This window comes from Mastigoproctus giganteus, chromosome 2 (genome assembly GCF_048544385.1).
Source record: "Mastigoproctus giganteus isolate SK-2022 chromosome 2, ASM4854438v1, whole genome shotgun sequence".
NCBI lineage: Eukaryota > Metazoa > Arthropoda > Arachnida > Uropygi > Thelyphonidae > Mastigoproctus > Mastigoproctus giganteus.
Window position 1 is genome coordinate 181,337,252 of NC_143576.1, and position 25,006 is coordinate 181,362,257.

Sequence of the window (25,006 nt, forward strand, 5' to 3'; positions counted from 1 at the left end):
TATAATGTTCACGGAGTACTTGAGCTGCTTTGAATCATCACTCCCAAGAAACTTCTGCCAAGTAAAACCATTGTGTCTTTTCTCTTTGTTGGATTTAAAAAAAGTTTCAAGAGGACTCCATGGCTTCCAACAAAACTGAGTAACCCTGCTCACTTGAAAAATCCATTTCATTTTTCGATATGACTTTTGCAAAATAAATAAAGAAATAATTTATTCATATGAATGTCCAAAACCAAACGAACACTCGCACAAATAAGCAATGTTAAAACAAAAAAAAATTATTTATTCATCCAATTTTCATTACATTATTAAAAATATATTATTTGTATTATTATCATATTATTATAAAATCATATATGATATATATTATAGCATATATCATATATTATTAATTTTATTAAAATTAATAAAATGTTAAGGCTTCTTTTTTTTTATCAATACCTATTAGACAGTTAAGCAACTATAAAATGTTTAATTTCGTTCTAATGCACACAGAACAGGAGTGAAATCAAGTCCACATTCCTGTAAAATAAAATAAAAGATCAAAATTTGAAGTTACAACTAACCTATAAAATGTAATGAAACTATATGACAAAATTAATTTCTAAATGAACAAACTATAAGATATTGCGTTTATGCTGTCGTATCAGAGGGCTGTTCCATGATACGAACACGCCTCTGAGAAAATTAACAGTTGGGTACAATGTAAGGAAAAATGTTTATCTGTTTACTATTGCTCAGTAACTTGATAATCCCTAGTTGGAGCACATAATTAAGACAAGTTCAAGGCGATCCATTCTTTTGTGGAGCTTACTGATATCTTAAAGGCAGCATGGAGCAAATTACCGCTAGTCTTCTGCTAATTCTCTTAGAAATTAGAAGAAATATTTTCAAAAATGAAACGACACATTGAAATTTGTTATTACGGAAAAAATTGGTTAATTACTTTTCGCTTTATAATAATCATTTGTTGCTTCCAACGGAATCACTGCCCTTGTGATCATGAAGGGTCAAATTGCTCGCACTCTCTCTCTCTCTCTCTCTCTCATATCTCTATTATATACAGGGTGTCTCAAAAATACACGGCGTAACTTCAGGAATGAGTTCCTCATATGTAGACAATAAAAATATTTTATATCAACATAGTTCCGAAAATGCATGGTTTCCGAGTTATTAACCAGAATGTCTTTTATCCTGCAGGTGATTTCCTTCATCACAAGGTACTGACAGAATCTGGTAGATTTCCATTCCGGCCATGTACTCAAATCAGGAGCAAGCGGATATGCACTTTATGTACGGTTTGGCGGACGACAATGCTCTCGAGGCTCGTCGTTTGTACCACGAAAGGTTCCCAGAACGAAGATGTCCAGACAGGAAAACGTTTGAAACTATCCATCTCCGCTTTTGTGAATTTGGGACCTTTACACCTCGTACTGCCGACAGAGGACGACCAAGATCTACGACTCCTGAAGTAGAGGTGTGGACCAACTCCTCGCCTCCACGCTCAGCTGATTTAAACCCACTAGATTTCTTCTTGTGGGGCCATTTAAAGTGATTGGTGTATTCGACTCCGGTAGCTAATGTCGAAACTCACCGCAATCGAGTTGTGGCAGGTTGTGAGACAATACGAAACATGCCAGGAATTTGGCATCGTCTTCGTGAGTCCATCAGACGTCGATGTGAGGCCTGTATTCAGGCAGAAGGCGGACATTTTGAACAATTACTATAAGGTGATGTGAACAATTAAGCGTCAGAGACAGACCTTCGAAACTCTGAAACCAAGCATTTCCGCAACTATGTTCATATAAAATATTTTTATTGTCTACATATGAGGAACTCATTCCTGAAGTTATGCCGTGTATTCTTGAGACACCCTGTATAGCTGGACATATACAACACATACACATACTTTTCAATCACATAATTTAGTAATATTTACAAACAACTTCAAATTATATAGTAAAATTCATAATACGTTCATATGAAAGAGAATATCCACTGAGTGTACTTTATTAACCATTTTATTAGGAAAACCTACCTAGTAGGAGATAGGTCCCTCTGAAGAGCTGTAGTCTAACCCACAAAAAATCCGGATTCTTCTGAATCTGGATTTTTTGTGGGTTAGACACAACGAGATGACGAAATAATGCCACAAGAATACTGGCTCAATACTGTCTCCTCGCAGTTGTCACATATTTAATGGTTGCAGATCTGTACTACAAAGAGCAACTTCTACTTCATCCCACAGGTGTTCAATTGAATTGAGGTCGGATGACTTAAGGCTACCGCAATATGATGAATTCACTTTCTTATTCGTGGAACCAGTTTAGTAAAATTCATGCCTTTTGGTGTATTATCTTGTTGTAAAACCCATTCGCAGATGGATAGACTTCAATTATAAAGGGATGCTCATGCATCTGGTCGGAAATAATTTCGAGATAACCTGTGGCATCCAAATGTTGCTCCACTGATATAAAGGAGGACAAATGTGTATCACTAAAACTCTGAGCACAACATTGCCCCACCACCATCTGCGTTCATTGTTGGCACCTGACAGGATGGGCCCCGTGCTCTTTTCATTATGTTCTGGTCCTTCCGTCAATGTGAAACACTAAGAACTAGGATTCGTCAGATCAGGCAACATTTTTCGAATCCTCCACTGCCCAACGTTACTATTCTTGAACAGGCTGTATGCCATCTTATTTATTTATTTATTTGACAGAAGTGAAACCCTAGTTCGGTCGAAGCTACGATACCCTCATCTGTGACAAGTTACGATGCGTTCTGCACTCTGAAATGCCTCTTTGGTTACTACTGTTGTAATGGCTTGCTTTTTGACTGACTGTAGCATTCCTGTTGCCCTGCACAAGCCTGTCAGCATCATTTTGTCTCTCGCATCAACGAGCTGTTTCCGACCACTGTATCGCCTTTGGCCGGATGCTATTTGGTTATTGGAACAATCTCGCTACCCTCAACGCATAGTCTAAAGTCGAAACCTCATCAGTTTCTGAAATACTCATATCGGCGCACGTGATGCCGACTACCACGCCATGTTCAAAGGCACTTAAATCTTTCGACTTGCCTATTGTCGCAATGCATTACACGCACGTGCAGTATCCGTGTGTATCCGCCCACCTGCTTTATATCGCATGCTATGAACAAGTGATGTCTTTGCTGAAGATGAACTCCATTTTATGATAGAGTACATACACTTAATAAAGTGACACTCAGTGTACATTTCCGTCGAATGCATAATAATAGTGCTGGCGTAATTGTGAAAATTATTTCGTTGATGGCATAAGGAAACCTAGCTTACCGCATTTGCTTTGAAGTAGTCTTCCATTTGTGAAATTAAAGATGACCCAGTAGCATTTTCGAATTCTTGAAAGACACAGTCCGCCCACTGTATCCGAATCTATACGAGTAAATTATTTTAAAATAATTATAAAGTAATTTTTATTGTTATTTCAGTTTAGTAGTCAATACTCATATTGTACCACAAAAAGAATTCAGACACCCTATCCAAAGTAGTGAACCAAGCGGACTAAATGTGTACAATATAAGAAACAGGTTTAAAAGCCAGCAGGATGTAGAGATATCACAAACAAGAGGAGTTTCGAAGAGATTTGTGTCGGATGCCAATTTACAATTTCTAATTGCTTGACAAGCATACGTTTGTGCCTCAAATGTCAACAGTAGTCGATGTATTTAAAAAGGGAAGGTCGTGACCATTTAGGCGTATGTATAAGCGTGAGTGCTGATAGGCAGATAATGAAAAAAAAAAAAGAACTGAGCGATTGGGATTGTCGATTACTTGAAGTACGTATTGAAGGAGTATAGAAAGACTTCCCTGGAAAAACGTCGAATCCTTTTACAGTTTCACTTGGGAACAGTGAAATTCTTACTATTTAATTCATTTGAATTATGTTATTGAAATTAGCAACATTAAGACGAAGTATTTATTTTATTTATTTATCTAGTTTTTTAACTGACGGTGAATGGACGAAATATAGTTTCGCATACACGACCATCTCTCTATAAATTGCGCACATTCTTTGTCCCATTTATTTCTTTTACATAAATGAAATCTCTGGAACGTTCCCCGGCGATCGACTACATTATCAAAAATCTCAAACAACTTCCTCCACAATTGAAGGTAATCGGACCCAGGCCTTTACAACACATTGTGTGGAAGCAGCAGCGTCCGTAACCACCGTGCTACACGAAGTCCGTCTAGGTTGCGGATCCCCAATTTTTCATCATGCCGACGAACTGGAGTTAAAATAACACACGGTATAAAGGCGATCCACTTGAAGCCTTGTGGCTTTCATTGTTTGGAAATTAATCCAAAAATCCAATCCGACCCCGCAAGAGAGAGAGGTGTACGAAATATTTGTCCACTGACTGTAAATAAGTATTTGTTGCTTTCCACCAAAATTCTTCCTAGTAAACCAACTAAACCCACGACGTATAGGTAGGTATAGGTATGTTGAGGGTCTGACGGCTCCGGGGATTTCTCCCATCTCCGCGTATGTTCTTTGTATCGAGTGACAGTACCCTGTCTATGCCAGAGGTTTAAAAATAATGTATGGGTCATGTGGTATGTAGTTTGTTGTGCCCATTGTTCATCCGGCCTGTTGGCCGCCGGGCCCCCAGTGGGACCCGGCGTTACCATACCTAGCGACGGGGACGCCGACCGGGTGTACCAAGAGACTAATTATACTCTGGCGGGTCCTGCCACTTACTTTCCTGGGATTTCGGTGACGAGGACCTAAAATAAAGGTTGGAGTTATCGCTAAGTTGGAGTTATCGGTTTAAGTAAAATTGCATTTAGAAAGCGCTGCGTGGGATTTTACGCTGGAAGAACTATTTCTAGAGAGCCTAAAAGGTCGGGCAAAATTTGATGTGATTTAAATTTGGACATGTGGGGCAGTCGCTGTACAAGAGAAAGTGTTGGGAGGGGAGGGTGAAGGCTGGGGGGATGAATAGGAAGAAGAGGGGTCGGATAGAGAGGTGACCCCCATTTTCAGTGGGGCATGCCCATGCCCCACCAGAGTGAAAATATGGGGAGGCGAGGAGAGGAGAAGAGCAAATACCCCCTCCCCCTCCTCCTCCCCAAAAAAAAAAAAAACCGCACAAGGGAGTGCAGTTTTGGGTCGACAGTAGGCCATTCAAATCATCCTAAAGTCTTGTCTTTCTGTGGTATGGTGAGTTTTTTGCTTGTGTTTTTTTTTTTTTTTTTTACTTGTTTGACCTCCTGCATTCTTTCTAGTTGGGTTGCCTTTGGTATATTTCTATCATTGTTTTCCTTCTAGAAAATAGATCCTGGGCATATTGACTGAGTGCCTTGTAGTCCTCTTGAGTGTCTAGCAGTCTTGGTTCTTGGTTTTCTGGGATATATTGGATTGACGTTATTATCTGTAGTCGCAGGTCGTCATACAAATCGCACTCAAACATTAAGTGTCTCCAGGACTCCGGGTTGCCACAGGGACAGTCCGCGTTATTTATGATACCAAGTTGGTGAAGTTTAGCTTTAAACGGGCCGTGTCCTGTAAGGAGGAAGGTGGTATTTCGACCAGGGTGAAACCACACTGGCTCCTTAGGGTACAGCTTGGTGACAGTGGGGAGGAATCTTCTGGTCACTGCACCTTTTTCTGTGTTGCTCCATCTCCTCTGCCAAATCTGGATGAGGTGGTCGGTGATTCTTCTCTTCTCATAGTTGCGGTCATTAGTGATGTCAGTGGTGAGGTCATACATCGTAGCCGATGTGTTTCTGGCAAGATGGTAGAGCAGACCACAGCGGGTAGCTTCGAGATCCAGGGGTACAACTCCTACCAGGACTTGGAGGGCAGCCGTGCTAGTCGTTCTAGTTGCTCTCGACATGGTAAGGAGGATGGTCCTCTGAATGGTTTCGAGGATCCGTTTATTCACTTCTAGTGCCGCCCTCGCGTACCAGACAGGGGAGCCATATGTGATGGCAGGGATGAAGAGAGCTTTGTAGTACAAAGACAGGGTAGTACGTCTGAGTCCCCAGTCCCTGCGAGTGACTCTAGCGAGGAGGGCCGCATATCTTCTTATCTTTTGTTTAATATATTCTAGGTGTGGCTTGAAATTTAATTTTCTGTCCAGGATTATTCCTAGGTATTTAATCTGTTCGCACAGCTTAACTGTTTTGTTCTCAATCTTAATTTGTGGTGGTCTCCTTAAGTCTAGCGTACCTTTTAGCAGCACCGAATTTGTCTTGTCGGGTGCTAGTTTGACCCACGACGTAGTGAAATGACAGTCCACACTAATCTACCACTCTGCTCCCTGTAAACTATTCTTTTCTGGATGTCTTGAAATAACACTTCTGTGACGCTTTCTGCTTCTCTCTTTACTTCACATAAATATTAAAAAATGGAAAGCCTGTTTATGCACCTTTTTGATGCTACATTAGGGAACGACTGATGTGGATGACTGCAAATAAATAGCACTGTAAACCTAAAAGGCAACGAGGACTTATACGGTCTGTTTAAAAAAGTTAAAAATTGGCACAATTATTTCAAAAAACAGTACATGATGGATAAAAGATTGATATTTGAATTCCCCGCACAGTAAGGGAGACTAGGGTCAATTCTTACATTTTTTTTTATTTATTTCTATAATTACTCTATTCTTAATGAAAAAAAAAGTTAAGTAATTTTGTATCAGGCACATAATGTGTCCTGCCGCTAGCATATTTAACGTGTTTTACATTTAGGAGCCATCGGAAGTCGATAAAAGCGTTTTAATTTTCACATATTAATAAAATTCGTGAATAATAATATAACAATGTTTTTATTTTATTAATAATAATTACATATCGGTTACTGAAAGTATTGGTCTGTGATCATTAAAGTAGGATATATAATTTTTACATTGAAGGGTTTACGACTAAATACACCATCTACAGTTGTTCCATTACGTGTAGTATTTATCAGAAAATCTGATGACATGTCCAAGTTGAATATTGTTTTCATAAATGTGCATAACTCGTTTCCAATCTTAGAGTTTAATTGTAAAGAAAAAAGTTACATTCAATCTGGAAACACCAGTTGATTTTTTTTGAAACAAGATTCGTTTTCGAATTAGCGCACTTCTCAGTTTCCGAAAGTTTTTTTTGTATCTTAAAAGTTTAATATTTCTGTTAGGAAATTCCTTAGCTTTTTAGCGATAGGCTATACGTCCACATTATGGACGTACTGCTGAACAGAACGTCACTTCCGTAACGCTTTCGCATGACGGTTCTTCGTTGCAATTTTTTTGGAATAACGCTAGTAAAAACGTTTTTAACGTCGATAATTATAGTATTTATGTACAGGAAGGGTAAAGACTTTTCTGTCACTCTAAGTATGCCTTTAAAAGAACTGAAAGGAATCTTTCTTTCTCAAATGCTGCCAGTAGATTATAAATATTGCTGAATTAAATGCAACGTCTTATAAACTTTTCTCATTACAACTAGCCACCAGTTTATGGTTTAATCTAATTATAACGTGTTGTAGATTATTAAATTGTTTATTTTATTTTGACATCCCCATTTGGTTTTGGTTTTTATAGTTCACATTTATTGAAAATTACTAAACATATACAGTATAAATAATATTTTAAAAATAAGATATGGCGTTTCACTTTAATAAAAATAGAGGGAAGGTGTCTGGGGCTCTTTGTGTAGGGCTCTAAAAATTCTAGCTACGCCATTCGGCCTCCGCCATCTATAACGTAGCTAGAAATTTTAATTACGATTTAAATTATTAGTATTTATAAAATTCAGTAATCATATTACTTTTAATTACTATTTATCCTTGCAACTTGCTAATAAAAGGTTATGAAAAGTATCATTTCAACTGCTTTACTCCTCGCTGAATTATCATTAAAAATATTTGCATGAGAACATTTGTACGACATCTATAATAAACCCTAGAAATATTTGTAAGTTTACCTCACTAGGGTAATGGTTACAGTTACAGTCAGAGTCATTCCAAACATCTTTGCAGATGAATTTGATAACATCTTTGTAGCCCTGGCAGTAAGGTTCTCCGACAGCTTTCACACAATCGAGTTTCATATCTACTATCTGTAAGAATATATCAATATTACATTATAATTTGTTATATATGTTATTATATATAATATAATATAATATAATATCGGTGTAGATACACCACAGAATAAAACTCTTAAAACGCTCAAAGAAAAACTACGGTAGTAGTGGGAAAGGCATCATTTCATCTGTATCTCATATTGTGCTCATCTTTCACAACGAGTATTGCACTACCTGGAATAAGTAACGCTTTACTAATAGAGAAGACTATTGTAGTGAAGCGCTACTTATTCGAGGTAGTGCAATGCTTGGTAACTCGTTGTGAAGGATGAGCCCAATACGAGATACACACGAAATTATGCCTTTCCCACTACTACCGTAGTTTTTCTTTAAGAGTTGTCTATGGTGTATCTGCACCGATATTATATAGATATAGAATCCTAAACTCTTATTATGCCTAGTTACATCTAGTTTATTTAAATAATATATATTATAAAACATATTGTGACATACAGTTTAATTATTTAATAAATTCCGATAAGGAGAGAACGGATACGCTCTGAATTTCTGTCTTTCATCGGCAATTTAATGAATCCTAAACTTTATCAATTTTCGTTCGTAAAATCTCGAATTATCAACACCTTTCATTTTAGGTTTTCAGCTTTAACGCTATGATTTGGTAAATCCTTACATTTGTGAGTTCCTTTTGAATAAAGGTTGATGCAAGTGATTTGTAAAAATCTACTCCAAATAAGTAAAGTCGTTTATTTAGTTATTTATTTTTCTTAAATAGAGAGAATAATCCGATCCCGTCTTAACATCATGCGTGTACACGTGGGCAAATTAAAAAAAATAATACTAATGTTAAAGTTAAGATACAGCATTTAAACTGAAGGATTATGAGATAAGGTTCGGGTGAACTTGTAAGCAGAAAGGAAAGGCTGGAATGAGGGAATATTTAGAAAAGTGTCATCAAAGGGGCGCCGCTTAATTTGAAATAAATGGCATTTTTCTAAATTATTTTAGGAGCACATACTTTCTGCAGCACTCTTTGGGGTATACTAGACGAGCTCTTGAAGCGCGTCGTCGGCGACGCCTTCCAGCGCCCAGTTTAACAAGAAGCAGAATGTTAAGGCATGCAAATTAGAGGGGCACTTCCAACGCCGCGTAGGACGACGTAAGCTGGCGTAAAACACCTGCTAACGCCTTCGGATGCGTTTATATAATATATCCCCTCCCCTTCCTTCATTTGTTGCTGTAGTTGCTATTGGTGATTGGAATATTCTCATTTTATATTCGAATTAGGTAATGCTTTGTGGCTATCGACTGTACTGATGGAATATAAACGAAAAATAAACGTAATAGAATGTCTCGAATATATCATGGCACTATTTAGGAGGAAATAAATACAGTCTACTTCAAAAATCAGCACATAATGAATAATTCTTTAATTAATGTACAAGTTAGTGCATTTGCATCATTTCTGTACATATCAACTACATAAGTAGTTATAAATTGGTATCATTAAGTATATCTCATATAATGAGTTGCCAATATCATGGCAACTCTTCGTGACTTATTGCAACTCGTTATAACGAGTTGCAATAAGTCACAAAGCTCCGCAATGGTGCCCTATGTGTGATGGTATCGGCTGAGAACAATTGCGTCTCCAAGGTGAAACTGTACTTATTCGAAGTAGTGCAATATCATGGCAACTCGTTGTGAAGGTATTCACAATATGAGATATACTTAATGATGCCAATTTATAATTACTTATTCAGTTGCCTATATAAAGAAATGATGCAAATGCACTAACTTGTACATTAATTAAACTATTTACGTAACCTGAGGCTTTAGCCCTAAATTATACCATAACTCTTTAATATAACGATAATTTTACTTTTCCGATCTCGCACATCTCGATCTCCCCAAACATTTCATGAGTTATGTGTGAGTGTGTATGCAAGTTACTGTAATCTGGAGCAGATTTTACAACCTTTCAAAGGATGTTTCTCAACGGAGCATAAACAGGTGCACTCATGAAGTGCGTGTTTCATAATAATAAATCTTCATTTATTATTACGAAGAGGCCATGTTGGTTGTTGCAATCAAATTTTCCGTGTTTCAAACTTCAAATAATGGTACAGGTCACGGCTCCACATTGATTACTTATTAAGAGTAGTTCGTTTAATTTTTATTTGTATTTTAAAAGGCATTCCATTTTCTTGTTGTCGTTTGTTTCCTCGGTTTTCAGAATTCATGCAGCTACAGTCACATAAATTTTATGATTTTTATCAATGAATTTATGAATTAATTAACGTATCTGAATAGGTTATAAGTCATGTTGCTCAATGATTATCAGTAATTGGATCTGGACGGTAGAAGTAACCTTCATTTCTGCGTGAGTTCGATATGATATTAGTTACAAAAAGTATTACAATGGATGCTAGAATCATCCGATACTAAAATTCTCGAACTTTATTAGAGCCTTAACCATATTTCTGCAGGGAAATGAGTATGTTGGTCGATCTAGATATTATAAATTTCAGGCAAGATTAATACAAACAAAAATAGGTATTATAATTTAATTATAAATAGGTATGATATTTTAAGTAAATAATTGTACAATGAAAGAAGCATATTTACTTTGTAGAACTTTTCATTCAGGCACTGCAGATGCTCTATAAGCTTGTCTTCTGTTAAAACTGCAATGAAAATAAAAAAGGTTCATTTCGGTTTTATGTTTCTTCTTTAGCGAATCTAGAATGATGAAACTTTGAATTTATGATATTGTAAGATATAGATTTTACAAATTTAAATAAGACTATATGTTTTTTTTTTGCTAAGAGTAAGGTTAAAATTTGAAGAACGCTAGATTTAATAATGGATAGTTTAAGCGTGAAAATTAAGAATAGTAGCAAAGGGGTAAACAAGTAATTGAAATAATACGAGAGAGCAAACAGGGACAGCAGGACTAGGTAAAGGGGTGCCATTTGAGAACAGGAATGAAGGGGTTGTTAAGGAAGAACAATAGGACGTGAAACGGGATTATACGAAGCGCCTCCTTTGATCTATGACACCGTTAGAACCAAAACAGAAAATGAGCGGACGTCCAGAGTTCGCGTCAAAATAAACCGGCGTCTGGCTGGCTGATATATGAGTGTTCTTATACTTTTAGAGAGAAAGGTGTGAAACGAAAATGAGTGTTTTTGGAGGTTGCCTGTGGACATGAAAGGTTCATGCCGCTTGTGAGAAAAAATAAGAAAGTTCTAGAAAAGGGTTGGTTTGTGTGCTGGGGAGATAGCTTGGGAGAACAGTGTTAGCAAATAGGAATGAACGGAAATTTGAACAGAAAAAGAAGATTGGTTGGAGTCCTTGGCGGAAGCGTGCCAAACTTGAAAGGAAGAGTGAAGTACGGGAATAAAAAAATTGAGAGAGGGAGCATTCTGTCTGACTTCTGTATGGTGTGGTCAAAGGGGAGAAGGTCGTGAGTGTGGGTTGAAGTGGAGGTAAGCGAATTTGGTAATGTAGGCCCTTGTAAAGAGAATGAGCCAGTTATGTACACCTGTGAATATATCGTCTACACAAGAAGGTGCCTCATGTCAAGAGTGCCGCCCTTTACAAAAACACATGTCAAGAGTGCAGTTGCCAGTAGAGGGACCGCGTGTGTCGGTTGACTAAATTTGGTCTCTTCAAATTGTGCTTATTAATATTGTACCAATGGATTATTTTGGATTTCCCTTGGATCTACAGGTTTCTATTTGTGATGGTGAGTCTATCCATGTCATTTTTACGGCAAACCTCTAAGGCTTCGCCGATTTCTGAGCGTTTTTAATTTATGCTTTGTCTTGCTCTACTAACGAACGTTCACAATTCCTATGCCATATAAGTCTGACTGTTGATTATTGTCTATTGGTTTTCGATTTGTAATCATAATTGTCTCCCTAAAATTATAGTTGAATTCAGTGTTTATAGCCTGCATTATTTTATTTTAGAAGTTAAATTCTGATAGTTTTGCTATCTCTGCTTCTTCTCCGACCTGCTGAAATGCCTTCGTTTACTACGTCAGGTTACGTGGTACACGTTCCATTCCGCTATTGGCCTTTTCCTTCGTAAGGTGGACACAGCTGCTCCCATTTGGATTAATTGCATTTCTAAATCAACATTCTTTATTATTATTATTCTGGTTATTAATCATTGTTTATGACGTCACAGTATTTATTAATGATTTTATTGATATGCAAATTTAATTCTTGATCACGTGGTCCTTATAGCTATATTATATTCTGCTGAGCTTGATAGAGTGATTTTCGTATCCTGTTAATTGACTATGACGTCCCCATGTGTCATGTGCCACTGTGGAACATCCTGTGCAAATTCCTCCCTGCCTCTCTTGCTCCCTGGTGGCAATAGTTGGAATTACAATTTTTGGTCGATTGTGATTTTCTTCAGTAGACCCGTTTCAGGAGATTGCCTATTATATCAGTAGACTGTTCTCAGCACACTGATACATCCAGAACGACAGATAACGCGTATCCGGCATTAGTTATCGCGAGGAATCTAGCTCCGCCGCTGATGAGGACTTAGATCCAACTAATGTCCACCCCCTTAAGGCAAACAGCTGGAAAAAGAAGAGTAAAAAGAGATCCAGGGTCCTTCTACTTTGCTCCACTAACAATCCTTCCCCAGTTGATGATAATGGCAGATCACCCTCTGTTGATTCTGAACAATCAATTGCCGCTAAACTTGACTTGAGCAACTCTACTCCAGTTGCTGCCGCCATCTTGGAATCGCTTGCCCACGCTTCTCCTGCTCCCCCTTCTGCACAACCAGTTCTACCCTTCATCAGTCCAACCAGCTGCCCCTGTTTCTCCTACTCCAGCTCATCCTGCAGCCTCTTCCTCTGCTTCTTCGAATCTGGCTCCCTCAGCTCCATCTTGCACATCAGTTTCAAAAACCACTCCGTCACTCTCTGACCTTGAGCAGACTGTTGCATCAGGGTTCCCATCCTCGAACCTCTGCCCCTGCTGTTGCTGCTTCTGCTGACTCCTCTTCCCTTCATCAAGTAATATCTATGCTGCATAAAAATCTAGTGACATTCCTAAACCACGACAATAACAGATTTACTAGGTCGGCAGCAAATACTGTGCAGGAGCTGTGGGCTAGACTGGAGACTATCTCCACAGCACTCCTGATTGATAATGAAAAACTCCGGGCAATTAATGAAGAGCTCAGGTCCCAGACAAGCAGCCTTGAAAGAGTGCTTGTTAACTTATCCAAGCTCCCTCCAACCACAACTCATCCTGCACTGGAAGCCCCTCACAGAATAAAGAACTATGACTCAGATCCTATGCCTCGGCAGCCGAGATGGCATCTGCTACACCATCTCAAGGACTGTTCCACCTCCCACAACTAGCCAAAGCTTACACCCAAAAACCTCAGCATCTTCTCCTGATCCGTGCATCTGAACACTCAGAACTGAAGATTAGTGGAGAGGTGAAAGAAATAGTACAGAATACGCTAAAGAACGACTTAAAGACAGTTAAGATCAAGCCATTGAGAGCAATTAGGAACCGGGGTGTTCTTCTTGAAACCACAACCAAGGAGGATCTGGACAAAATCGCAGCTGCCAGCCCATTTCAGTCTGCTGCAGTCACTGTGAATCCCCCCCCCCGAAGCGCCCCAATCCATCTATACTGGTGTATGATCTTCCCACAAGTGTTAACAAAGATGAGATCCTTGAGTACTTGTGTAAGGACCCATCCTTACAATAATAATTAATAAAGTTTTGTTAAATATTGGGAGAATTAATTGTAGAGTAAATAGTTAGTTTTCAGCTCAAATATCATGGGTTAGGAAACACTGGAATTCGAAGGTTATTCCAGACACTCCCAGCTTAAGTTATATCCCTCATTTGTAAAGGATTCCTTAGTGAGTAGTAATTATAATGGACCGAAACAAATCCCACTTAAGACAGGAGCATATACTCTATAGAAAGGGCACTGAGTGCGGAAGTGGCCCTCTTAAAAATTTCACGGTATGACTACTAGCAGGTGTGGGTGACGTAGTATTGGATGTGAGTGTGAGGTCACAAAGAAGGCCTGAAACTTTCTTAGTGGACCGGAACTTACGTTTTACCATCTAGAATGATCCCGGAATTTCTAGACCAACGGAAGTTCGGACATAAAAGGAAACAAAAACACGCCCACTGAAATGAAACGAGACGAATAAGAATCACGAAGGAAAGGATGTGGAAGTCAACGATTGGCCAGGAAGAAAGCGGAGGGATTTTTGAGAGAACGTAGAGAAGGGTCTGAAAAAAAATGATACTGAGCAGATTCGAGGAGTTGAGTTTTGGGGTGATTCGGAAAGAGTCGTGGTCTAGTTTCGGTGGTGGATGCAGTCCTGGGGCAGGTGGAAGTTGTAGTGGGAGAATTGTGATAAGAACTCTAGGTAAGACTAGAGTAGGAAGGAATGTTCACTTGTAGATATTGAAGCAGTATGGAGGGAGAAAGGAGAAACACACTCAGAGAATTCTAGAGGTAAAGTTTAATCAAATGAGCTGTCGAGCGACTGGCCTACTCGGAAAGCACCTCAGTCCATGAAAAAAAATGCAGACTAAGAAAGAATATAGGATCCTGAATTAAATCCAGCCGCGCAGTACCCGGTAGGGAAACATCAGAAAGATTACCGTGATCCCCAGATGGATGACCTTCCGCATTCCAGTCCACGCCTAAGGCAGATAGGAAAGTAAACCGAGCAAGGAGAAAAGCCCAGTAAATCACGTAAGTGTTAGGAAGTTTTCTGAGAATAAATGAACCTAAATTAGTAAGGGAAGGACTATAGGATAATGCTATATAGTTAAGGAGGGATGTCAAAGTGATAAATATATATATAAGTGTACTAATGTAATACATAATACATAAAGAAAGATAATCAGCCTAGAGGGTGGCATAAGAGTAATGTAATCAAGGTGTAAGTAGTCTATAATTGGAAGTGAAGTTCTGTATTAATGTTTGATAGAAAGAAATGACCTATTAAGTAATTAAGAATTGTTAACGATTGGGTAAAGGTTTCCTAACTAGTGTAGAGTTAAAAGTTGAATTTTGAATTATTGTGAATGTTGAATTATGGTGAATATATCTGATTGGAGTAGGAATAGATTAAACAGGTAGGCTATTAAGGAGTTGTGGATTAATTGATTGGAGGGGTACTATTTAATTTGGTTGATTAATGTTGACCGTTAACCTGGCTATAAGGAAATGTTTGATTGAATAAATGTACTTTCCTTACAATTTTGGAAAAACGAACTCTTAATGAATTTGTTAGCCAGCTCTTTGGCTGATAGTTGGTTGTTCATTTATACGGACTGTTTAGGAGTAGAGAGCGAGGGATTGTGTGAGGTGAATACCATGATCTATCGAAGCCTATGTAGAACATGAAGAGACACAGTGTTATAATATATAAGAATATGTATTAGAATTGGATAATTATTGGTGAAATGATTTATTTGATATCACGATATATACACATTTAAACGTTAGTAACATAACAAGTCTCCAACTAAATATTGTATTCAGTTAAATGTTATTGATATAATATATGATATGTCAATAAACAATGTTATATTCTACATTCATGTGTGTGTGTCTGTCATTCCGAAACTCAGCCAGTCCAGTGGAAGAATACCTAATGTAATTGAGGTCCCCGTGAGTCTGGGATTTTCTGAAATCAATCAAGTCAGGTGTAAAAGTGGGAGGGGCGAATAAGGGGATATAAAAATATATATATATAATAAATAATAAATTAATACAAAAAAGGGGATACATAAATTAACACTTTTACCACCCCCACACTTGTTCGACAAAAATCTTGCTGACCATGGCATCACCCTTGAGGAAATAAAACAGGATACCAACCTCAGGTTCACAAACAAAGCTAATTCCAGTTGTGCAGCTCACCACGTTATCACACTATCACCTAAAATCTTCAGAATAATCATGTCACTTGACAGGATCTTTCTTGGGTGTAGTTCTCACAAGTTCTGCCCATTCACCGTGGTGACTAAACGGTTTTTGTGTCTTGGATATGGACATACATTCCAGCACTGTACGCACTCATACCCTACGTGTGAACACTGTGCCCATAGTGGCCATGTCCATGCAAAATGTCCAAACAAGGATGAGAATCCTAGCTGCGTGAACTGCAAGAGAAGACGTAGTGAATTTGGTCACTCGGTGTGGGATGTAGCCTGTCCTGAATACCAGCAAGCATTAGAACAAGTAAGACTAAGGATCGCCAACGAATAACCCCCAAACACTTCGACCACAGCCCCTAGCTCTACAGGGCAGTTCCTCCTCCTTCCAATCCACAAATCCACAGTCTCACCAGCAATAGCCATAGTGTCAAACTTAAAGTCATGCAAATCCCGCACTGTCGCTGATGAGATCCAACGTGCAGCGGAGGAGCACTCTATAGATATAATATCAATCCAGGAACCCTATGCCTCCAAGATGAAATTTGGTAACTCATTTAAAGTCACGGGATTCTCCATCCCACTCGGGTAATTTAGCCTACCCTCGATGACCCAAAGATCTGTATTGTGATCCTCCACAGCCAGTTGGATGTCCTAGTCATCAACGGCCTTTGCAATAAGTATGCAACCTGTGTTCAAATTACCCATGCCTCATCTATGTTTTATCTAATTTCACTCTACTGTCCACCTTCCAAGGACATAGAAGAATATCTCAACTACCTTGAGTTTGCTTTGGACTTTTTAGGTTCTAAATCAATACTTATAACCTCGGACGTCAATGCAAAATCCCAATTCTGCTACAGCTCTTCCTGAGATCTTCATGGGCTTCTCCTGGAGGACCTCATTCTCACCCGCAATCTGGCAGTCCAAAATCAACCCAACCAACTCTCCACATACTGCAGTTCTACTGGACAATCTAACATAGATATTACTATCACCACCAATGACCTGAGGTCCCAGATCACTGACTTGACCACTATCCCTGCGTTTACACTGAGTGATCATAGGGTCATCCTATTTCATGTTGCTCCTGCCAGTTCCATCCGTCCCTGTCATTCCAGGATTCCTGACTTTGTCCGTTTCTCCACAAAATCAATTGACTGGGCAGCCTTCGATGGATCAATTGAGCAAGACTTCCCACTTTCCATGCTAGACCACCTTGACACTGCTTTGGCCACCGAACTATGTGATCTCGTTCAGCAATCCATAACAAAACCTCATACATATCAGCCAAGAAGAAGACATTCACTCCCAGGATCTGCTCTTGGTGGACAGTGGGAACTCAGTAAACTTCGTAAAGATGTCCATCACGCCTGTAAACAGTACCAGCGGCATCGTGGATGGCCTCCTCCAGATGTTGCCCGACCCTATAATGACTACATCACTAAATAGAATCAGTACACAAAAGCAATAGCAAACAGGAAAAAAGAAACGTGGACCAACTTTGTTAAGGACTCTGGCAATGCAAATCCCTGGGGCTCTTCTACAAAATTACAAGGGGGAAGACTTTCACCTCAGACATCTTAGGGTCTGTGGTCGTAGAAACGAATGAATCAACTAATTGGCACGACTCGGTCAATCTCATTCTGGACAATCTTTTCCCAATTGATGATCCCTTGGAAGACCTTCCCGAACATGCTAATCTTCGAGCACAAAATGCTAATTACCGTTCTCAGTCCTTAGCTGACCCCTTTACCATGCTGGAGCTGGATGCAATACTGAAAAAAATCAATCCCAGGAAATGTCCATTCATGGACCTTATTGAATATGTCTTCATCCTCAGGTTCTACAAATTAAGACCATCACACCTTTTGCTGCTGTTTAACAAGTGTCTACAAGACAGCCAGTTCCCTAAGTGTTGGAAAGAGGCATTGCTCCGGCTCATTAAAAAACCAAATAAGCCTTCAACTGAACCGCGGTCCTTCAGGCCTATTGCACTACTGGCTAACCTTAGAAAAATATTAGAGCGGCTAATGGCCCACAGGGTTACCACTTTGTTCCTTTCACAGGATTTAATCTCCCCATCCCAGTATGGCTTCATACCCGCTCTTGCGAAGAGGCCATATTTTATCTGGTCCTGCATCTGGAGAACTCAACCTCCAAATATGAATTAGCTATTTTTGTCGACTTCGAAGGCGCCTTTGACACTGTATGGTAGGAAAGTGCCCTTGAACGTCTCCGTGCCGCCAGATGCCCTTCCAATTTGTACAAGCTGTTCCAGAACTACTTTTCAGAGTGTTCTGTAGTAGTAAAATCAAAATTTCTTCAGATCACAAGGCCTGTCTACTGGGGTTGTCCTCAGGGCTCCGTCTTGGGGCCCCTGGTCTGGAACATGGTTCTCCAAAATTGTCTTGGTAACTCCTTTGACATCACAAAAATTGTAGCATTTGCGGACGATCTCACTATCATCGTGTCTGGAAACTCACGCTCTACTTTGGAAGCTAATGCTCAGCATGTTTTATCCAATCTCTCCATCTGGACCAGGTTAAACAAGCTCCACATAAATCCAGCTAAATCCAAAATGATGATTTTCAAAAACAAATTTGACCTATGGAGACCCCCACAAATCAAGATCTCTGGTGTGCAACTACCTTTAGTTATGCAAGCAAGGGTCTTAGGGGTCACTATAGACCACAAACTCTGCTTCTTCCCACACCTCCAACACCTTAGCACCAAAGTTAAATGTTTTTCTGCCTGCATCCTCAGAGTCTCTCGAAGTGATTGGGGTTTATGTAGGAGAACGTTATCACTATACTACAAAGCAGTATCCCTACCCATTGTAACTTAAGCTGCCGGTGTGTGGTTCCACCATGCAGTTATTATAAAAATGAGAAACAAACTGAACTCCATTCAAAGAGGAATGATCCTGGCCACCCACAGTATCTGCAGGACTGTCTCCACGGTAGCTTTTCAGGTAATTGCGGGAACTCTCCCGCTAGATTTGTTTACAATTTTCCGTGGCTCTGCTTCAGAATCAGAAAAAAAATACCAACCTGTATTCTAGATTTGAGCTTAATCTCACTGCATATGATAAGTGTGAAAAAACAAGATGTTACAGTGAACTGGTCAACATCTGGAAAACCAGGTGGAATACGTCGCCACAAGGCACAATAAACAAAAGACTCCTCCCCGAGGTAAAGTTTGAGATGACGAAAACTGCAAGATCCTGGTTCTCTCTCAGCCCTGAAACGTCCTTCTTGGTGACCGGCCACGGCCCCTTGAATGAAAAGCTGTACCAACTGGGGCTTCTCGCTACCCACCTATGCTTTTGTGGAGGCAAGGAAAACTAGTACCACCTTCTTTTTCACTGTGACTTGTACGAGGATCTCAGAGATCAACTTGGGAGAGACATTCTGAACTACTCCCCAACCAATGTGGATCAACTTATCCAGAAAATCTTTTCTCTCTGCAGGCCTTTGCATCTGGAATTTTTATCCGGCGAAACACCTTGTATGCCAATGCCAACCAGAACCAGACAAACAATTCCACAGCCGATTTCACACTTGTGAAGTGGAAGGCTAAATTCAAATTTTTATTTTTTATTATTATTTTTTATTTTTTTATTATTTTTTTTATTTTTATTTTTTTTCTGTATATAAATTTTATTTTGAGAAATGTTTTGAGAAATGTGTGTGAAAAGGTTGGATTGGCCAGCCCACAGTATTGATCTAAACGCAGAGGCGGACTTGCCTCTGGAGAAACACCGTGGACCGGACCCAATGGAGGCCACTGTGATTTTGGCCATAAACTCTAGTATGAGGACGCTACAAGTTTTTCCTTGTAAGAATTTTTTACCCAGTCCGCCTCTGTCTCATCCTTATCGAGCAACTTTGGGATGTAATGGATCGTCGAGTACGTGCACATAGAGGTCGCCCAAAGAATAAGGCGAGGTTGTGGCTGCGTTAAAGGCCGAGTGGAGAAACATATCACCTAACACTATAAAAAGCTGGTTGAGAGTATGCTACGAAGATTAAAGGCCGTCATAAAAGCAAAATGTTTCAGTAATATTAAAAGTACAAAATATTAAAAGGCAAAATAAAAGTTCTTTTTTGTCTAAAGGCAGGTGTCCTGACATTAATGGTAGGAGAGTGTACATTCTAAATCATTATCTTGCTGATTGCCTTGTACGTTGAATTATATTCTCCCTATCACTCACTGGGTTGTTGGCCTTGTGAGTATTCTTTTGCAAGGCTTGAACCGCTTATCTATTGTGCAATGGAAGGAGTACTTTTAGGACTTTTTTTTTGCATATATGTAATTTTTTCTTTTGTTAACAGATTTATCCTTATTGGTTTCAATCTGTTACAGTCATACGTATATTGAACAGTGGAGACCATTTTTTATTGATTCACTGCCGACCAGCTTTATTACTCCCATTTACCGATTAACCTTTTGGCTTTATGGCTTTGTGGATTTTGAAAGGAGGCAGTCCCCGATATGGCCGGTCGACTCAATCCTCTCCAGACTCTATACCTTACTCCCTTCCCAATGGATTTCGTGATCTCGAGTCGCAACTGTTTTCCTCTCAGTATAAACTTCATGTAACTTAAGCTATAATTTAACAAAAAAGCAACCAGTTGTTTACGTAGGGACTCAGATATTGCGGCTTTCGTTTTAAAGAAATAACTGATTTTCAGTTGTATAATTTGCTTTTCTTTCTCTTTGTCAAGTTCTTGTAACAGGAATTACATCTTCGATAAATCTACAAGAAGGCACGCGCTTCCAAAAGACTCCTTTTTCATTTATATGAAGCAGGAATCTTTGTAAGAATTTTTATCGTGTCCCGTAAAGTTAATAATAGTAAGAAGGGTATTAAAATATCTGAATAAATTGTAGGATTCTTAAATTATTCTTGAAAATATTTAAATAATTGAAAGCAATATTAATGTTCCAATGAAATTTATAAGAAATTTTGAGAAATTCTGAATAAATGCCCAAACTCAACTGATTTAAAATTAAAGTGGTAAAATGTGAGCTATCAGGGATCGTGATGTACACGTGCTATGATAAATTATGAAAAATTAATGAAACGACGAACAGTTGGTTGACGAACAGCGAGGGCTTGCTGCACTACTGACAACTTGATCACATTTCTGATCTCATTTTACTTTGACGTATGATTTCTGTAGGATATATATAAACTTTTTCCATTATTTATAATAAGATTACTCCAAAATGATATTTGAAAGTGAAACTGTTTGTTAAATTTATGTAATTTTATATATTACTCACAACATCTAGCGCAATCCGACAATAAATCAGCCTCGTAGACATCACAAAATACCAAACTGAAGAGGACTGAAAATGAAAGTAACTTCAACATCTTCGCTTCAGCTGTCAGGAATCTTTCTCTCAATATGATTGCTTATTTAGAGAAATGAAAGCCTACTGGACTAATAAACAGGCTGCCTTTATTCTGGAAAAAAATGATAATTACGGTAACATATGATTAAATCATTTTTTAAAAATACTTCATACATAGCAAAGACTATTCTTTAGAATAAGCACTGTAGCTTAAGCACATAAAGTTTTAATATATCCTGTTTCCAAGAGTACGTGTGGGTTCCATAGTTAATCGGTCTCTGCCGACGGTAGTTGTATTGATTTTTATATGAAAATCCGGTTTTTATTTTGTACTGGGGTCACTATGGTTATAGTACTTCGTGGATTTAGCTGTTATGGCAGCACGTGTTATAAATAATGCGATGATGCTAATGGTAAAATGGCTAGTTGAGCTTAACGATAAATAATCTGAGAGAATAATCCTTAGGGGATATTCTTGAGATACTCTAGTTGTCAGGGATCTGCTCGTGCCACTACCAAGTAAATGTAATTAACAACAATTAATGTTGATTTATCATATTAATGCCTCCTTATCATATGAGCTTAGTAGTATCAGATATTGGCCTAATATTATTACACTACCCAACATAATTTTTACCTCCAGCAAATCAATGGTTGTTTCTGGTCATGTTTTATATGTGTGAATACGCTACCTATTTTTGGCTTAACATGAACCCTGGAAACTCCAAATCTATCATCTTCTCACCTAGGGCAGAAGCAGAATTCAATCCAACAGCTCTCTGCAGCCCTCTATTGCTGGGCATGTACGGGTCGCCACTCATTCCGTAAAATTCTTAGGAGTGGTAATGGAAGAAACCTAACATATAAGGAACAAATCCACAACTGCGTTCAAGAGCATTACGGGTTTTCTGCCGTATGAAACTTGACCTCTATAGAGCGAACAACAAGCAAACGGTCAGAAAATTTCTCCTCTACTATTTTAGTTCTGTCATAAGTTATGGTATTGAAGTTTGGTCTGCTGCTCCTATGTCCAGTCTAAAGACGCTCTGAAGTCTGGAATTCTGGGGCCTAAAGTGGGCCAACAATTGGGCTCACCTACCCTATACATCAAAATCACAGCTCTGCATAAATCTCAGATGCACCCCAGTCCAGCACCTGGCATATGCGAGGAAACTCACAATGGTGCTTAATCTGTGCTCCTCTGCTCTCGATTTCGTTAATATCTGGGAAATTCTAGGCTGCAAAATGTGTGGTCCAGAGATTCTGCCTACAGAAGGGAAAAGCGCAAATCCATAGTCAAGTCCATTCAGTATTCTTGCAATTGTCAGAGGAATAACTACCAGTGAAAGTTTCGGGACTGTCTCAATGTGTTGCAACTTCTATATAATAACTGTAAAATCTATGTAATGCAATATAAGCTTGTATAATCAATCTATTATAATAACCATAAAATCTATATAATCCAATATTAGCTGTGTATATTGCACTGCTATGTATTTTATTTATTTGCTGTGTACTCACGTAGTTTTTATATACTGAACGTAACGTGTCCAGCTAATTGTAATATTCCTCTGGTTACCTGTAGCGGGAATCGTGTCCTAAATTATTATTATTATTATTATTGGATTTGAACATGCTTATGCATATAATTATGGATTTGAACATACCTTATTTGGAACAACAAGGCAACAAATGATGGAGGGAGACAGAACAGTAAGCTCCTGTTTAGATCAGCTTATAACAAATATGTTATAAAATGATTTAATAAAGTTGAAGTATGCAAATTCCTACATACTACTAAATCAAATGTCAGATCATAAAACATACATACTAATAATAGATATGTACTCAAAACAACAACACCCACGTGAACATAAAAAATTAACATGTGTTGCGAAGAACAAATATTTATCAACAGGCAAGCTCAAACACAACACAGAAAACATGTTACGACAAGAGCAAGCATCTTACACAACTGATGTAAATGTCTTTTCAAGTCAAATAATACAAATGATAAACAATTCGAGGATTAATTCGGAGAGAAAAATAAATCTCTCAGCTTGCAACACAAATTCTAGGAGTAGCAGGATTAAACATAAGAAACCTTGGATGACAAGAAAAATATAATTAATGGTACAAAGAGATAAATACTTCAGGCAGCATAGAAATAGTCCATCAAAGATAGAACATTATCACAATTATAAAACAATTAGAAAAAATTGACAGATTTGATTAGAAAGCAAAAAACAATTACTACAATCAACTTTTTATGGATAAACAGATGACTCAAAAGGATAAATGGAGCGTTATAAATAACCTGCTAAGTACAAGGAAGAAAAAGTCAAGGGGAAATCAAATCAAAACACAATTAAAACAGGCATGTGGTACAAATAAACAATATGAGGCTGCAAACAGATTTTCCAAAGCTGTATTAGAGCTCAGTAGATACAACATACACTATTGCCAAGACTGTTTTGCTCAAAAAGATAATCTTCCTCAGGTAGTGAACTCCTGTGTAAACTTTGCTCCAAAGTACACGGAGATTCTCAAGATCATAGAACAGTTAAAGAGCAAGAAATCTCACGGACTTGACTGTGTTACAGTAACCGAAGTAAAGAGAAATAAAGAACAGTTCACTGTTCTCTTGGTGGAACTTATAGCACGAATGTTAGAATCGGGAAATTATCCTACAAATCTACTTTCCTTTAAAATACTCCCCATATATAAAAAGGGACCACCTGATGACTTTTGTAATTATAGACCAATTACAATTCAGTCGGTTATAAATAAAATAATAGAAAATTATACATTTACCCATATAAGTAAATATCTACATCAATATGGACTGTTAAATAACTCTCTATTCTAATATCAGAAGGGTAAGAGCACACAGACATTATTAGAGAACTTAGTAGACTCTCTAAACTTACATTTAAACAACAATAACTTCATAATCATTTTATTTATTGATTTGACCAAAGCATATGACTTAATTGATATCTCAATCTTGAAACATAAATTACTGAAATATGGTCAATCAACTCTTAACATCTTATTTGACCAAAAGAAAAATCACAGTTGAAGTAGAGAATACAAAGGGAAAATCATACAATATAAAGAAAGGAGTACCACATGGCACTCATGATGGGCCAATCATGTTCAACATCTTTATAAATGACGTATTCCAAGTAATTAAGAACTCCTGTATTAAAATTTATGCAGATAATTTAATCTTATATACAATTGGAAAGAACCTTACAAAAATGGCATTAGATTTACAGCAGGATGTAATACATATACAAAATAAATTGGTAGCATGACAATAAATTAGTACTCAGTTTTGAAAAAACCAAATTCTGGGTAATTAGACCCCCTCACCAAACCCTGGACATTCATCCCTCTATTAAATTACATAAACATGAATGCCTACATGAACAGAACTTCCAGAATTGCAATTGTCTAACAGTTGAAGAAGTTCCAAATCACTGTTACCTTGGGTTATGGATAACTCTATTCTCAAAGTTGGGCAATGCAAATAACAAATTTGTACAAAAAAATGAGATTTTATGTGTACTTCTTTTATTATATTAAAAATAAATTGAATCAAA

General features: G+C 38.1%; 1 protein-coding gene across 1 annotated transcript in view; it reads right to left on the bottom strand.

Annotated features, from left to right (window-relative positions):
* Positions 1–407: 407 nt before the first annotated feature.
* Positions 408–25,006, bottom strand: part of LOC150089807 (uncharacterized) — a 50,559-nt gene continuing 25,960 nt past the window's right edge. The window contains exons 2-6 of the mRNA XM_090368827.1: positions 21,327–21,510; positions 10,706–10,764; positions 7,958–8,092; positions 3,317–3,415; positions 408–522 (exon numbers count right to left, since the gene is read on the bottom strand). Coding sequence (XP_090224953.1) covers positions 472–522; positions 3,317–3,415; positions 7,958–8,092; positions 10,706–10,764; positions 21,327–21,417 — 435 coding nt within the window. The 5' untranslated portion in view covers positions 21,418–21,510 and the 3' untranslated portion in view covers positions 408–471. The remainder of the gene's footprint in view (positions 523–3,316; positions 3,416–7,957; positions 8,093–10,705; positions 10,765–21,326; positions 21,511–25,006) is intronic.